This window comes from Diceros bicornis, chromosome 3, assembly GCF_020826845.1.
Source record: "Diceros bicornis minor isolate mBicDic1 chromosome 3, mDicBic1.mat.cur, whole genome shotgun sequence".
NCBI lineage: Eukaryota > Metazoa > Chordata > Mammalia > Perissodactyla > Rhinocerotidae > Diceros > Diceros bicornis.
Window position 1 is genome coordinate 31,679,620 of NC_080742.1, and position 14,410 is coordinate 31,694,029.

Sequence of the window (14,410 nt, forward strand, 5' to 3'; positions counted from 1 at the left end):
GCCTAGTGCGCGCAAAGCAGATCCTCTCTGGCGCTGGGTGCCACGCCGCCCCTAGCCTGCTCCCCACCCCACCCCCAACAGTGGGCGTCCTCGGACTTCAACCCAACCCTCCGCGGGCACCCCCCGTCACCCTCTCCTGGAGCCAGAAGAAAGAGAAAGCGTTACTGCTGAAAAACTGGGCGCAGACAGGCCCCAAAGCTGGAGAAAAGCTGGGCGGACGCGGGGGCGGGGTGGAGGGGGCACGGGAGGGCGGCCTAGGGCTGCGCCACGCTGTCGAGTCCTCGCCCCTCCTCCCCTGCCCCCTCGGCGCCCGCCGGGCCCCTCCACCCTGCTGGTGGCCCGCAGGGCACAAGGTGAGGCAGGGCTGGACAGCTCCAGCTTTGATCTCCGGGCTCTCGTCCCCTCTACAGTTGCCCGGCTGCCCCGAGATGTGCAAATTTTGCCCACGTCGGTATCTGCAGAGCCCTCCGACGTGTCCAAAAGTGTTTCCAAACTTGGAAAGGGCGGGGGAGGGCGGGGGGATGGGGAGGGCGGAGGTATGCAGACAGCGAGTCAGAGTTTCCCCTTGAAAGCCTCAAAAGTGTCCACGTCCTCAAAAAGAATGGAACCAATTTAAGAAGCCAGCCCCGTGGCCACGTCCCTTCCCCCTTCGCTCCCTCCTCTGCGCCCCCGCAGTCTCCTCCCAGCTGTGGCTGCCCGGGCCCCCAGCCCCAGCCCTCCCATTGGTGGAGGAGCTTTTGGAGGCACCCTCGGGCCAGGGAAACTTTGGCCGTATAAATAGGGCAGATCCGGGCTTTATTATTTTAGCACCAAGGAGGCAGGAGGTTTCGGCTAAGTTGGAGGTGCTGGCCACGACTGCATGCCAGCGCCCGCCAGGTGATACCTCCGCCGGTGACCCAGGGGCTCTGCGACACAAGGAGTCTGCATGTCTAAGTGGTAGACATGCTCAGCTTTGTGGATACGCGGACTTTGTTGCTGCTTGCAGTAACTTCGTGCCTAGCAACATGCCAATGTAAGTGCCTTCGGCTTCTTTGGGGCAGACGGGGGAGAGAGGTTAGATGGGTGGGCACCCTGGTCTGAAAAAGGAGAGCCTAAACTGAGTCCTAGGTACAGCTTGGAGGGAAGGCTCTTTGGCATGTGGAGAAACGCCGGCATTGGTAACAAACATGGAAATTACTTGAAACATGGAAGCATAAAAGGCTCGACTCGCGCCAAAAGTTAGGAAACTTCTCTTAACTCTTCTGAACGCGGAGTGAGACTGTAACTTGATCTGGCTTCTCCAGTTAGTGAAGCTCAAGGGGAGCAGAAAGTCTTTTCCCTAAGGATATTAACAACTGACGTGATGAAGGAACTCAAGGGCCTCCGTCTAACAGGCCCCATAACAACACTGATGCCCACCTTGTAAAACTCGAGGCCTGCTTTAGAAAGCCCTTTAATTTAGTGATATAAAATTCGCCCCCGAAGGGCTTTTCTTTACTGGACGTTTTAAGACTTGTCCCGATGATGATGACTATGAGGCGCCCTCTGGAGGGAGGACAATGAAAGCACAGGGGACCAGGCCTTAGGCTAATTGAATCCCCATTCAAGACTCTACATGTCTTACAGAGAGGTGATCTGCATTTCTAATTGAAGCCATTCCCAATAACTAGTCAGTGTATCCTGGGAAGGAAAATGGATGCTACGTGGAATGGATACATTCTGAAAAGTAAAATTAGCCTCTCAATTCATTACCTGGTCATGGAAATGGTAACATTATTTAACTAAAATCTGCTCTGGCTTTTGTTGAGCCTGAGAGTTACCTCTTCAACGTGTTCTCACCGACAGAAATTCAAACACAGCAAGTTGGGAAATATCAACACTGATCTGAAACTCAAGAGACCAGGGTTTTTCCCATGACTTTGCCACTAATTTACCGTGTGACCTTGGGCAAGTCAAACAGCCTTTTCTAAAATGAGGGATAGAGATTAGATGGATTGCAAAGCCACTTTCCAGCTGTAGGTCTTATGACCAGACCTCCGAGTCAAGACAGCATAAAGAAAATCAGTCCGTTTTTGTCTTGAAAATGGCTGCCTAATTACAAGACAAAGATGTTGACTGGATGGGGGATGAGGGGTGTCTGGCCACACCCAACACTCCAAAGTTTGCTCCACCCACATGCCACGGTGTCTACCATGGCATCATTACTGATACATTTCTGCATGTGTTCTCTCCCTTTATCCACTTTAGTATACACCCTACTGTGGATACTAAGGAGTATTTGCATTGAACATATTCACATTACCAAGTTCTTTTTTATGAGATCTGAGGGTAGGGGGAAAACATTGATTCCTAGAGAAAAGATGAAAACAGACCTAGGGAAGTTTGAATGTACAAAAGGCAGCTCATCTTCTGATCCACAGCCAACCACGGGCTGGAATAAAAGTCACCAAACACATATTCTTCAGAATGGCTCAGTCTGAGTAATTAAAAGGCAAATTTCCAAAATCAGACAGACTTCCGTTAATCAAGTCCAGGCATAATTATTCTTCCTACTGATGGACACAATGAAGTAAACATACCATTTTCCTAATTTAAAAGTAATTCTCATAAATTGCCCTTAAATGTCAGTGCTGGATGTGGTCCGCCCTCTGGAATTGTGACTGTGGCAACAGATGTTCTCACTCCAAATGACACACTTCTTGGCCACCTAATTAAAGCAATTTTTAGGGGTGATTCAACTTGTTGCCAGCTTGGCCACACTTATATCCTGTGTTAACCTATAATTTTTATACCATAGGAGAGGAATTCAGTCTTTAAGGACTTAGAGCAATTATGGCGGAGGGGATATTGCTTTAGTACATTTTTTCCCGTTATTTTTCAAGATCTTTAATCCACAGTTTTTCCATTTATACGGAGCAATTTCTTCTCAGGAACAAAAGTGATACATATTGGTAAAATGACCTTGCCTAATTTAAGTGAACCAATTTAAAGTAAAATTTCAGATGTCTGAATGAATCTATTATCATAGTGAATAATTTGCAAATTAGACCTTTTGAAAAAGGACATTAGAAATGGTACAAACTCAGTAAAGTACTAAGTAACTTTAATGTTTTATGAAAAACAAAGTCTACTTTAGGTAAGATACTTCCCTAAATTTTCCCTTTTTTAGATTTTTAAGTATAAAAAATTATCTAAACCATAAATTATTTCCTCATCAATCTACTAGTCTTGCTCAATTCAGCAATCCACCTGTGCAATTTACCAATTTAATTACTCAGCATTAGAAATATCCTTCAGACACATTAATATTTCACAGCATTTATAAAATAGTAAATAATTAACAATTTAATTCAACATATATTTACATATTAATATTGCAAATGAATCACCGCTGATCCCTGCCATGCTTTTGACCTGCATAATTTCCAAGTCATTAGAATATTCTTAATAAAAAAATACAATTGGTCCTTCAATTAGGTAAGTCAATTTTATAGACTAATATATCTATTTGTTAATCACTGCTATTGATCAATAAAATGATACTAATAACTATTTCCTACTTTCCTCTTTCTTCTACAGCTTTACAAGAGGTAAGTAAAATTATTTTTAGAATTTGTTTTTTCATACTTGGATTGCCTTGGCCACAGTAATGTCTTCTCTGGGGAAGGAAGGGGAGGCTACATTGGTGTTGACCAACCTGGATTTCCAAGAAAATCATCAAGAATTATGGTAGTCAAACCTTTCTGGCTGCCTTAGAAAGTACCCACGCCAATTTCCAAAATGGGCGGGACTACTGAATAAGACCACCCTCATAAGAACACTCATAAGAAATAGAGAGTAAATAATCCAGGAGAAGTTTGGGTTTAGCATCAGCTACTACAAAGCAGAAGACTTCACGGAGCTAGAGAATCTTGTCGCTCCATTGGAATCATTTGCAAGAATATTATGAACAAATCGTTAGCTCATGAATTGAATTTGAGGCATAATCACAGATAAGTATATATTTCGGTTCTGTACGTATTTTATTTTATTAGTAAAATTTAAAATTGTTCTTTGAAATATTAAGATAATAGTAATGCACAATATATATACTCTGTAGATATATTTGTATACTACACAGAAATGGGAGCCATTTTAAAATACACATATACAATTTTCCTCGTAATAATCTTTAACTTATTCTTTTCTAGGCAACTGCAGGAAAGGTAAGAGTCTAATACTTCTCCATAATATCTAAAATGATCAGAGATAACTTATAATTTAACTAAATTTATAGTATACTATAGAAGGAAAATACTTTGTCAAGATTTTGCCCATATGAATATGCATTAGCTAAACCATAAAATAAAGTACCTTTGATATTTAAGATATCAAAACTTTATTATCTTCCAGAGTCATCTCTAATTACACTTATAGTATGCAAACTGGTGATTTACATACTAAAGAAAAAAAGACTTGTTTTTATTCCGGAGATAGAATGAGTATTATGTTAATTATAGGTAGTAAGTGAAAGTTTATTTTAAAAGGCTTTGACTATATAAATATGCTGTTAACGATGTAATAAAATGGTAATTTTATCTATAGAAATCTTTCTAAAAATAGTAGTTAAAAAATATTGGCCTAATGACTAGAGACTATAGCCTCCAATCTCCCAGTTTTAAAAAATCATGTGTAATATAATAGAAACAATATACTTTTATATATTGTATTGTGCCATTTTTATGGCTACTATCTAATAACATTGTTAGATCAGTCTTACCGACTAATTATTATCAAGAATGCTTTGCTCGTTCACTGGAAATTGCATAGCCGTTTATTATTGTGCTGTTTGCTTCTTCCTTGTAGGGCCCAACAGGAGATAGAGGACCACGTGGAGAAAGGGTGTGTAATTTTTGAACTGTGAAAGAGCTTTGGCCCATATTTGAATAACTACATATTAGAAACTAAAAGAGACTGACAATTTATGAGAATATTATGTATCCGGATAATTGCACTACCTTTTAAGCAGATAATGCGCTACACAAGAGACAAATAAGCATTATTATATACAATCAATATTCTTTTTAGGTCAAGATTATCCCTTAAAAAAGCAAAACTATTGCAGACAGCCATATTCTTCGCATGGTCTATCTTTCTTTCTTTTTAGTAGACTTGTCCAACACATACATAGTAGAAATGTATCTACCTACCACCACACAGTCCTCTTTTGAGCGTGTTTTGTTTGCTTTTCAAGTAAGATCTCTTATGTAGCCTGGGAATAGTAGTGAAACAGCAGTCAACAACATCTTTCTGTCTAAATTCATAAATGTGCAAGGTAGGCTTACGTTTTGTTCATGTATTCTTAGCTCTCCTTGCTATGCTTGTATGGCATGTATAACTACGTGGTTTTTGCTTTATATGACACTTTTGCCAATATATAAATACCTATATCTAATATCTATTGGGAAGTGCAGACTTAAATGTATTCCACTCATACAGTCTATTAGAGGTAGCATGATGTCAATAAATTACTTTAACAACATAAATAGTGTTAATGGTAGGAAATCTGCAGGATTTTATCACAGGATTACCCTATGATAAAATGACTTTGTTAATTATCATTTCAATTACTCTACTATTCACACATAACATACCAAAACAATTGAATAAGTTCATCGCAGTCAGATACTGACAATCAATATACATAGCACATCACTGTGCACTGTTAACCACATGAAGTTTGTAGAATAATAAACTTTAGGTATAATTTCTATCTTTATTTGAATACTGGTGCTCCATTATGAATTAATATTCAATGGCTGGGATATTCCTCTTCCTAGAGGAACTAACCAGTCTTGTGTCTTCTTCGTATATCACTTACTAAACCTCCGTCTAAAATAGACCCATGTCATAAGTCAATTTCAATCAGTGACAAGGATGGCACATTAAATTTCCACACCACTTGCACACTGAAAGGCCTGAACAACTGATCTTACCACATGTATTCTTAGGTCTCCTTTTTTCACGTATAGGTTTCTAAAGGGTCTGTCTAACGCTGACCTAATTCACTTCTTACACGACAGGGTCCACCAGGCCCACCAGGCAGAGATGGTGACGATGGTATCCCAGGCCCTCCTGGTCCACCTGGTCCTCCTGGCCCCCCTGGTCTTGGCGGGGTAAGGTGTTTTAAATATTGTGAACTTTTAGCTAACTTCGGTTTCTTATACCTCTATTGGAAGAAGGCTCATTGTGGAATTTATTTTTAGCGGTTCAGGGAGAGTCTGCTATTTGGATATTAGTATATTTTATTTCATTACTTTGGTTTCTTCATTCAGGATTCTGCTTTGCCCTTCTCTTTGTGAGCCCTTGTCAATTACAGGACTGACGTTTGTGTTCACTGAAGATGGCTGCAGCCCTCACAACCATTATTTAATTTGGGGATTTAATATCTTTTATCAGTAGGGAACAAATAAGAGGTGTTGCATTATTAAAGATTTTGATTAGATTGAATTGTAAGTGAAATCCCTGATCTTAAGTAATTTCACAAACATCCTACTCTTTCTATTCTCCTTGGCTTGAAGTCTGCTGAACCGATATTCAAAGCAGCTTTAGGTTTAATTTGCTTGAAACTAATTTGAGAAAAGTACATTTGCCTTTTTCATTAATATCTTCTTTTAGCTTTATGTCTTTAACAATGGCATGAGTGCCAAATGGCCTCACTGCAGGAAGGAAAACATAGTTGCTTAATTGGTTAGCACTATGACTCAGAAGCCTGATTCTAATACCCCACTGTATGCCAGTAAAATAAGACCTTTCTCCCCCAAAGATCTTATTATGATTGCTTATCTACTGAGTGTATTAAAAAGCACCTTCTTTAATAGATCTACCACTATAAGAGAGATCTCTAACAGTAAAGTTATTACTGTGAACTATTTTTTAAAAGTTTAATCTTCCAAGGAGCATTTTAATTTAATTTTCTTCTAAACTTTAAAATTCTTTATATCCTTTTTGAAACTCCAGCAAGAAAAAGGTCTCTTAGCCATTTTGTGTGGTTCTGGAGGAGCAGGGGAACAGATGGAAAGGCAAAGTTGTCCTCCTGGTCTCTGCTTATTTATAAGGGGCCCTCAGTAATGTTTAAAAGTTTAGAAATCTCTTCCTCAGTGTAGAGGTAGTGGGTGGGGAGAGGAGAGAGAGGGTTAACAGGACAGGAAAGGGTTCAAAAAATGAGGGAAGCTCCCCACCTCACACTAGGTGTGGACTAAATTTTAAACTGGTATTTTGCCTGACTTTTTAGGAATTTAGCTGAATATGGAATTCCAAACTAATAATTGTATCAAAAATGTTGCTCACTTTTAAACAATGGAAAAATTTGTACGAGTAGAATGAGACAATGAACTACATGGACTATAATTATTATATATATATATAAAATATATGGTTTTTTTCCCCTCTAGAACTTTGCTGCTCAGTTTGATGGAAAAGGAGTTGGCCCTGGACCAATGGTATGCTTATCTTTGTCTATCTTAGCCAAAAAAATACTGAATAGAGAATTTATTTTATGTTAAATTTCACATTGCCCTTTATGTAGTACCTAAGTTTATACTCAGTACTTAGATAAAAGCAGCAACTCTTTTTGCCTTCGAATCTATGAAAATCTAAGCCTAGGTTAGGGGGTTCAGTTTTCTTCACAAAGATGCCGCCTTAGGATAGATCAGATATTTGTATCCAAGAAATAATCTCTGGACATAGCAACCATAACTTAGGTAAATCAATTTAATTCAAAAGGGCAATAACTCTGATAATTTTTTTACGCTCTTTAACATTGCTTAGAATTTTAGGCAACCCTTATAGATGCAGAACTATTAAGTTCTATCAACTTGCTGGAAAGGATCAACCAGTTCTAGTCCAGCCCATTCGTTTTATAGCTAGATTTTTAAGCCCTTCCCCAAGTTCATGTGGGTGGTTCATGACAGAACTAGGACTAGCCGCCAAGCAAGATGTCTGATATTCAACGACATCATGGCTCAGGTGTCTAGTACTTGAATAAAACATTAATTTATTCAACAAATATTTATCAAGTGCCTTCGATGAGCCCCAAGCTGTGTTATGCATTGGGGAGATAGCAGTGAATATGACAGATTCTCATCCTCCCTCAAGGAGTTAACAATACAGGAAATGTTTCTTTTTATCCATTTTGATAAGAATGCCTTTTTTAGTCTATTAAGTATAATTATAAATCAATATAGGAGAGAATATGAGTAAAATTAAGCACTTATATCACTCAGCAAAATATTCAGCAATATATTCTATAATTTGAACAACATTTAGAAAAGTTTCATATATGATTATGATCATGATGGTCTATCTTTAACAAGTGAACTTTCTAACAAGCATTATGAGATGAGTTAGGGAAAAAAACTGATATGAGCATGCAGAATACTTACTAGTAGGTATAAAATAGAGGGAAAAATTGCTAGAAGCAAAAACGTTAAGTTATTTAAACACCACAGTTTAATACACACACGCACACACAATTTAGTGATTTTAATTAAAATCACTTCCACACAAAGGTATTTATCTGTCCAAAGTTAACATGGTCTTTAAAATATAAATTTTACCTGGACGATGCATTCAGTGCTCTATCTTCAAAAGAAGATGTTCTGCCGAAGCTAATGGTCCACAATAAGCGAACACACTGTAAGGGCAAGATAATATTTTCTGTAAATTAAAACTCTCACTTGAGAAGTAATATGCCTTTAATTGATGATTTCCAATTTCCTGACTTTTCCTGGTAATTTAAAACATTCATATGAAATGAAGAAGTAGTGATTTTCTTTTGGCTTTGTTTATATTGGATATTTGAAATTAGACGTTTCAGCTAATGCTGGACATGAGTCAGTTTTAAAGCAGTACCTTTATCTCAAGAATAAGTTAAAGGGAAAAAAACGGTAAAGCACTAATAAAAAAGCCTACATAAGCCCAGAAAATTAATATGGATTTCAGATTCCCCTGAGTTTGGAACATCTCTCTGGGAGGCCTAAAGCAGAGTGTTTTGCTTTTAAATATTGGTGAAATATAATTTCAGCTTACACATCCACATACATTCACAGACATATGTAATCAACAGATATGTGTTTCACAAACAGGAAATACAGGAAGCAATAAAGTATTAAAATAATTTTCCATGTTGGGAAATCAATAACTGTAAAACCCCACAGGGTTCTTCTCTGAATTAATGAGTAATCATCGTCTGTCTCACAGCCTCCACAAAATAAACTACCTATTATGTAAATGAAATTGTTGCAAATACACGGAAAAATGAATAAATATAATTAAAAAATCATGATGTCAAAGAAAATTACTTTTAATGTATGCCTAAAAAATTATTTTCATTGAAAAGTGACAGTTTCTTTTAATGTTGAAGCAATTTCTAAAACCAAATAAGTAATTCTTATAATTAGAATGATGTGCTTTTTAATAAAATCCTTATTATTTCACTCTAGGCATTAGTACAGTGGGGCAGGCTTGACTGCAGAGACCCCGTGGTTGATGTGTCATGAACAAATTTCTCAAGACTTGTCTGTGCAATATTTTCAGCATTAGAGGAACAGGCCCCTACAGAAGAGCTTGCACAGGCGTTGATTCCTGCAAAGGGGAGTCAAGAATGTGTATTTAGCTTGCAAACTAGTAACATTGTTTTACTCTACTTGTGTGCTACGGAATGAAGAACAAAAGGGAGAACAATCTGCTGACATTTGGGCCATATTTTCAATAATAATATCATAATAATAGACTCTTGCAGTAGGATATTTCAATAATATTTTATTTTTCCTTCACCCCTCATTACATTCCCTTTTGTTTGACATTTTCATCAGTCAGCAACAGCCCTTAAAGGAGCTATAAGGTTATAACAAACCTCTCTCCAATCATTAAGAAGGACTTTTGATCCTTTTCAATTTATGCCCCTTGTGGCAATAAAAATATCAATTTCTTAGCTAAGGATGACATGGGGAGATGACATATGATCAAGGGAATCCAAATGGAAATGCTTGTTCGGCTGCGTAGAAAGCAGCTGTATATTCTGTACTGTGCATAGACTGTTTCACTTCATTGCCTTAGAACTATCTCCATATGTCTGCTGTGCACAACTCTAAGGAACCTGTGGCCACCCCATCCACTTCACATTGAGTTCTGCTGATTTGGGTTAGGAGAAGAGGAAAAGCAAAGGGAGGGAAATAGTGGAGGAAACTTGGGTCCTTAAATGTTTCCTTGGGAGGGACAAAAACTATGAAATAAAACCAGAACAATTCTGTTCATCTGTCCATCACAAAATGTCTATGATACTACTGAGCTAGTCCTTTCTAGCTCTAACCAAGGCCATGAGAACTTATCGGTGCTCCCTATACCTGTCCTCTTTACAGGGTTTGATGGGACCTAGAGGCCCTCCTGGAGCATCTGGAGCCCCTGTAAGTACTGAAAGCTGGTAATCTCTCTTATGTAAAAAGACAGAGAATTAAATAAAGGCTTGGAGTATGACATACTGTTTTCTTTTAGGGCCCTCAAGGTTTCCAAGGACCTGCTGGTGAGCCTGGTGAACCTGGTCAAACTGTGAGTACATTTCCCCCTTTGTGATCATTTTTTTTCAAGAAATTTATTAATATAGCCTTAACAAAATGATGAGTCTCCTGTTTTCTTAGGGTCCTGCAGGTGCTCGTGGTCCACCTGGCCCTCCTGGCAAGGCTGGTGAGGATGTAAGTATTTACTCTTAAGCATTGCCAAAACACCATTTAAATGCTCCTGCCTCAATGAGAATTTCTAGATTCAAATTAAGTATTATGCCAAGAGCTGAACATGCCTAACATAATTGTCCCCATATGGAAAATAATATTTTAATGACATGTTAATTAGTTTTATTGTATTTAAGGAAATATAATTGTTATTTAAATATATATTTGGATCCACATTTTTATGTGATGGCTTTTTCCACTATTATAAAAACCCAGATGCCCCCACTTTCATCTGTTTACCAGGAAAAACCTTACCCTATGACACTTTCATGTTTTAGGGTCACCCTGGAAAACCCGGACGACCTGGTGAGAGAGGAGTTGTTGGACCACAGGTAAGACTTTTTACAACAGCAGATAGTCCAAACATCAGAGGCATCTTGCATGTAAGATAGTTGCTAAAACTAGAATCCATCTAAATGGCAACATAGATGTCTGCATACTTGTAACACTTATTGACGGCATCCAACAAATAAAGGAGCCTAGTTAAGAATGCATACAGTTTTTATTAATGCAAATAATGTAATATTAATGACAGCAAGCAAACTCTAAATGACTAAATCATGTTTTCTACAAATACCATAGTATTAGTTACTCAAATGAGAGCAAGTTAATTTACTGTTCTGTGCTTAAAAATATACTAGTCTTTGATTCCAAGTTTAAACTTTGATAAGAAGAAATACTTTGGAGGGAAGAGATCACTGTCTTTTTATTTAGAAGAAAAACATTCTTCATCTTCTTCTGTGTTACTTTTTTAGGGTGCTCGTGGTTTCCCCGGAACTCCTGGACTTCCTGGCTTCAAGGGCATTAGGGTGAGCACATTCTTGACCCTGTGAGAGAAAATGTTGATTATTTTTAGGAAAAACCTCAACTATATTGAAACTTCTAGGTGACACGTACTTGCTTCCAAATTTCTGGGGTTTGCCAGAGTGGCAAAGAGTGAGATCGCTAGAAAGTAAAGTGGGGTATAGTTTTTTCAGTCTGTTCATAACTTCCAAGAAATGAGGATCCCTACAGAGAAAGCAGTATAAAAATGCATATGACTTGAGATATTTACAACCATCTGGAGATCATAAAATTATTAAAGACGGAAAGGATGTAAGAGAAGCATCTAGTCTACATCCTTCCCTTTCAAGTGCAGGAAGGCTACGTAACTTACCTAGGGCAATGGAGCAAGTTTGCCTGGAGCTGGAGCACAGGGGCTTCATTCTACTGAAGCAGTCACAAGATTGACCCTGGAGATATTAACTGCAAATATATAAGATGTGTGATTTGACCAAGCAGTCTAATGGAACAACATTTTAACAATAAGCATTTGCCTTTCAGGGACACAACGGTCTGGATGGATTGAAGGGACAGCCCGGTGCTCCAGGTGTGAAGGTAGATATTAAATCAGAAGCCTTGTTTTTAAAACAATTCATTGTAATTCCCCATCACCATCAGAAAGTATGTTTTTACTGAAGGCTACTCGTATTCTAAAGAGTATCTTCTTTCCTCTTCTATACTGCAAATCCCTCAATGGTGGGGACTATGGGATTCTGTGACAAAAGGCCAACTATTAGTAATATTTATTTAATTCAATATCTATTAAACAATTGAGATTAAAAAAATGATGCTAGTAGTTTCTTCCTCTGTTTCCTTTCCTCCTATAATTTCCGTTGATCTCTGCAGCCAAAAGGAAAGTAAATAAACATATAGTCAGATATTAGAACACTGTGTGTTATTTTAAACTGTAAATTCTCCTTTGCCGTGCACTAATTAGATAGATACATTCATGTCACAATACACTTTTCAACCTCTTTCCTGTGATTTATCTGTGCACACTCAAAAAATTTTTAATTAGGTAATTAAAGTCTCAGAAGTGTGTTATCTCTTGGCTAGGCTCTTCTTTGACAGCGTTTTCAACTATAAAATGTTCTCTCTCCTATTAAGGAGATAATGTGATATTAAAGTGAATACCAACGTAATTACAAATTAATGAGTAAGGAATACCAGCGGGACCAGAAATGAACATGAATATGGAGAATCTGTTCTAACTTTCCAGCTGCCACACAAATGGATAAGGTCAAACTCATTCTCCCAAGAGCCTAATATAATAGCTCAGACTACTAATCACAGCATCATAAAATGTTAGCTCTTGCAAGGAGCTTTGGAGACTTCCTCATTTTGCAGATGAAGGAAACTGAGGCTTAGAGAGAGTGAGTGACTTGCCCAAAGTCACACATCTAGTAGTTAGAAGGGCATAGGCTAGAAGTCCTGACCCCCACACTAGAGCTTGTTCCCAAAGAATACACTTCACATAGAATTCTAGGAACGAAGGGTCCTTAAATGGTCTCTCAAACTATGTTTCTTCCGTGTCTGAATCAGAATATCTTGAAGGAAAGTTCTTTTACATGTGCCATTGTATTAAATTGCCTCGCCACTACCACCACCACCATGATTTTTACTCAAGACTATAGATTGGAAGTAAATAAGACAGCTGTAAAAAATATTATGAGGCTTTAAATTTTCATGCATATTTTACAAAAATGAAAATATGAAGCGTTCAAAATAACTTTAAAGAGGGTAAATATGGTTATATTGAAAGCAAATTTATCCTGTGCCCTCTCTTTTTATGATATAATTCCTAATATATCATTCCTAGTCTAAATGATATCCAAAATCTAAGGGCAAAATTGGGGAGACGGTAAGTAACACTCCATTAACCACATCTCCCTAGTACTGTGATATGTGGTACCACCCAAATAAAAACCTTTATTTTAGAAATTTTTAAATTTATGTGTTTGGCATAAATGAGAAACAGTCTATATGTGTAAGAAATGCTACAAAATATATGAGTGGCTCAAATGGAAATAATAGAGTAAAAATTACCCAATGAGAAAAAAATAATCCACATATGTAATGAACAAAAACCCAATCTTTCTTTTCCATGTAGGGTGAACCTGGTGCCCCTGGTGAAAATGGAACTCCAGGTCAAGCAGTAAGTATTTATTACTTTGTTGTAAATCTAAATGTGTCCACTCTTTGCAAGCTGGAACTTCTTTAATGTTTTTCCTAATTACTATTTCCCTTGGCATTGTATTCTTTGCTATTTTTCTAATAGCCTTCTGCATACTTAATTGAAATCGATTACCTTTTATTTGGAATTAGAACAAGACCTATTTATTTCTAGTGGATTCTTGCACATGTTGGAAATTGGACAAAGCAAATGATGCCTGTAACTTTTTTTAAATTAACATTCTGGATTTCATTGAAAATATTTCTGCTTCTAGGGAGCCCGTGGGCTTCCTGGTGAGAGAGGACGTGTTGGTGCTCCTGGACCAGCTGTGAGTGTTTCCATTTTTGTTCATTTTTATTCTTTTAAAAAATTTTCTGATAACTGCCATTTAACTTTCCACTTGACTTTTTCTCTTTATTTTCTTCATAGGGGGCCCGTGGAAGTGATGGAAGTGTGGGTCCTGTGGGTCCTGCTGTAAGTTTTGACACTGAAGAATTTGGAAGGGGTGGGAGAGTGTGAGATGGGAGCTATCTTCTTTATTAATTTCCTACGAAATAATACTATTTTAGACACCTTACCAAATATTCTTTGAGGTGCTTTGAAGCTTCCATTTATAAGTACTACTATCCTTGGGGGTTTTGATATATATATGAAGTAAAATCTACCCTAC

General features: G+C 37.8%; 1 protein-coding gene across 1 annotated transcript in view; it reads left to right on the forward strand.

The window, feature by feature from the left end:
* The first annotated feature begins 793 nt into the window (after window positions 1-793).
* The window catches only part of COL1A2 (collagen type I alpha 2 chain), a 35,230-nt gene continuing 21,613 nt past the window's right edge, over window positions 794-14,410 (forward strand). The window contains exons 1-15 of the mRNA XM_058525690.1: window positions 794-1,012; window positions 3,559-3,569; window positions 4,170-4,184; window positions 4,825-4,860; window positions 6,042-6,134; window positions 7,413-7,460; window positions 10,380-10,424; window positions 10,513-10,566; window positions 10,656-10,709; window positions 11,024-11,077; window positions 11,501-11,554; window positions 12,069-12,122; window positions 13,678-13,722; window positions 14,015-14,068; window positions 14,170-14,214. Of these exons, the coding sequence (XP_058381673.1) occupies window positions 943-1,012; window positions 3,559-3,569; window positions 4,170-4,184; window positions 4,825-4,860; window positions 6,042-6,134; window positions 7,413-7,460; window positions 10,380-10,424; window positions 10,513-10,566; window positions 10,656-10,709; window positions 11,024-11,077; window positions 11,501-11,554; window positions 12,069-12,122; window positions 13,678-13,722; window positions 14,015-14,068; window positions 14,170-14,214 (732 nt within the window). The 5' untranslated portion in view covers window positions 794-942. The remainder of the gene's footprint in view (window positions 1,013-3,558; window positions 3,570-4,169; window positions 4,185-4,824; window positions 4,861-6,041; window positions 6,135-7,412; window positions 7,461-10,379; window positions 10,425-10,512; window positions 10,567-10,655; window positions 10,710-11,023; window positions 11,078-11,500; window positions 11,555-12,068; window positions 12,123-13,677; window positions 13,723-14,014; window positions 14,069-14,169; window positions 14,215-14,410) is intronic.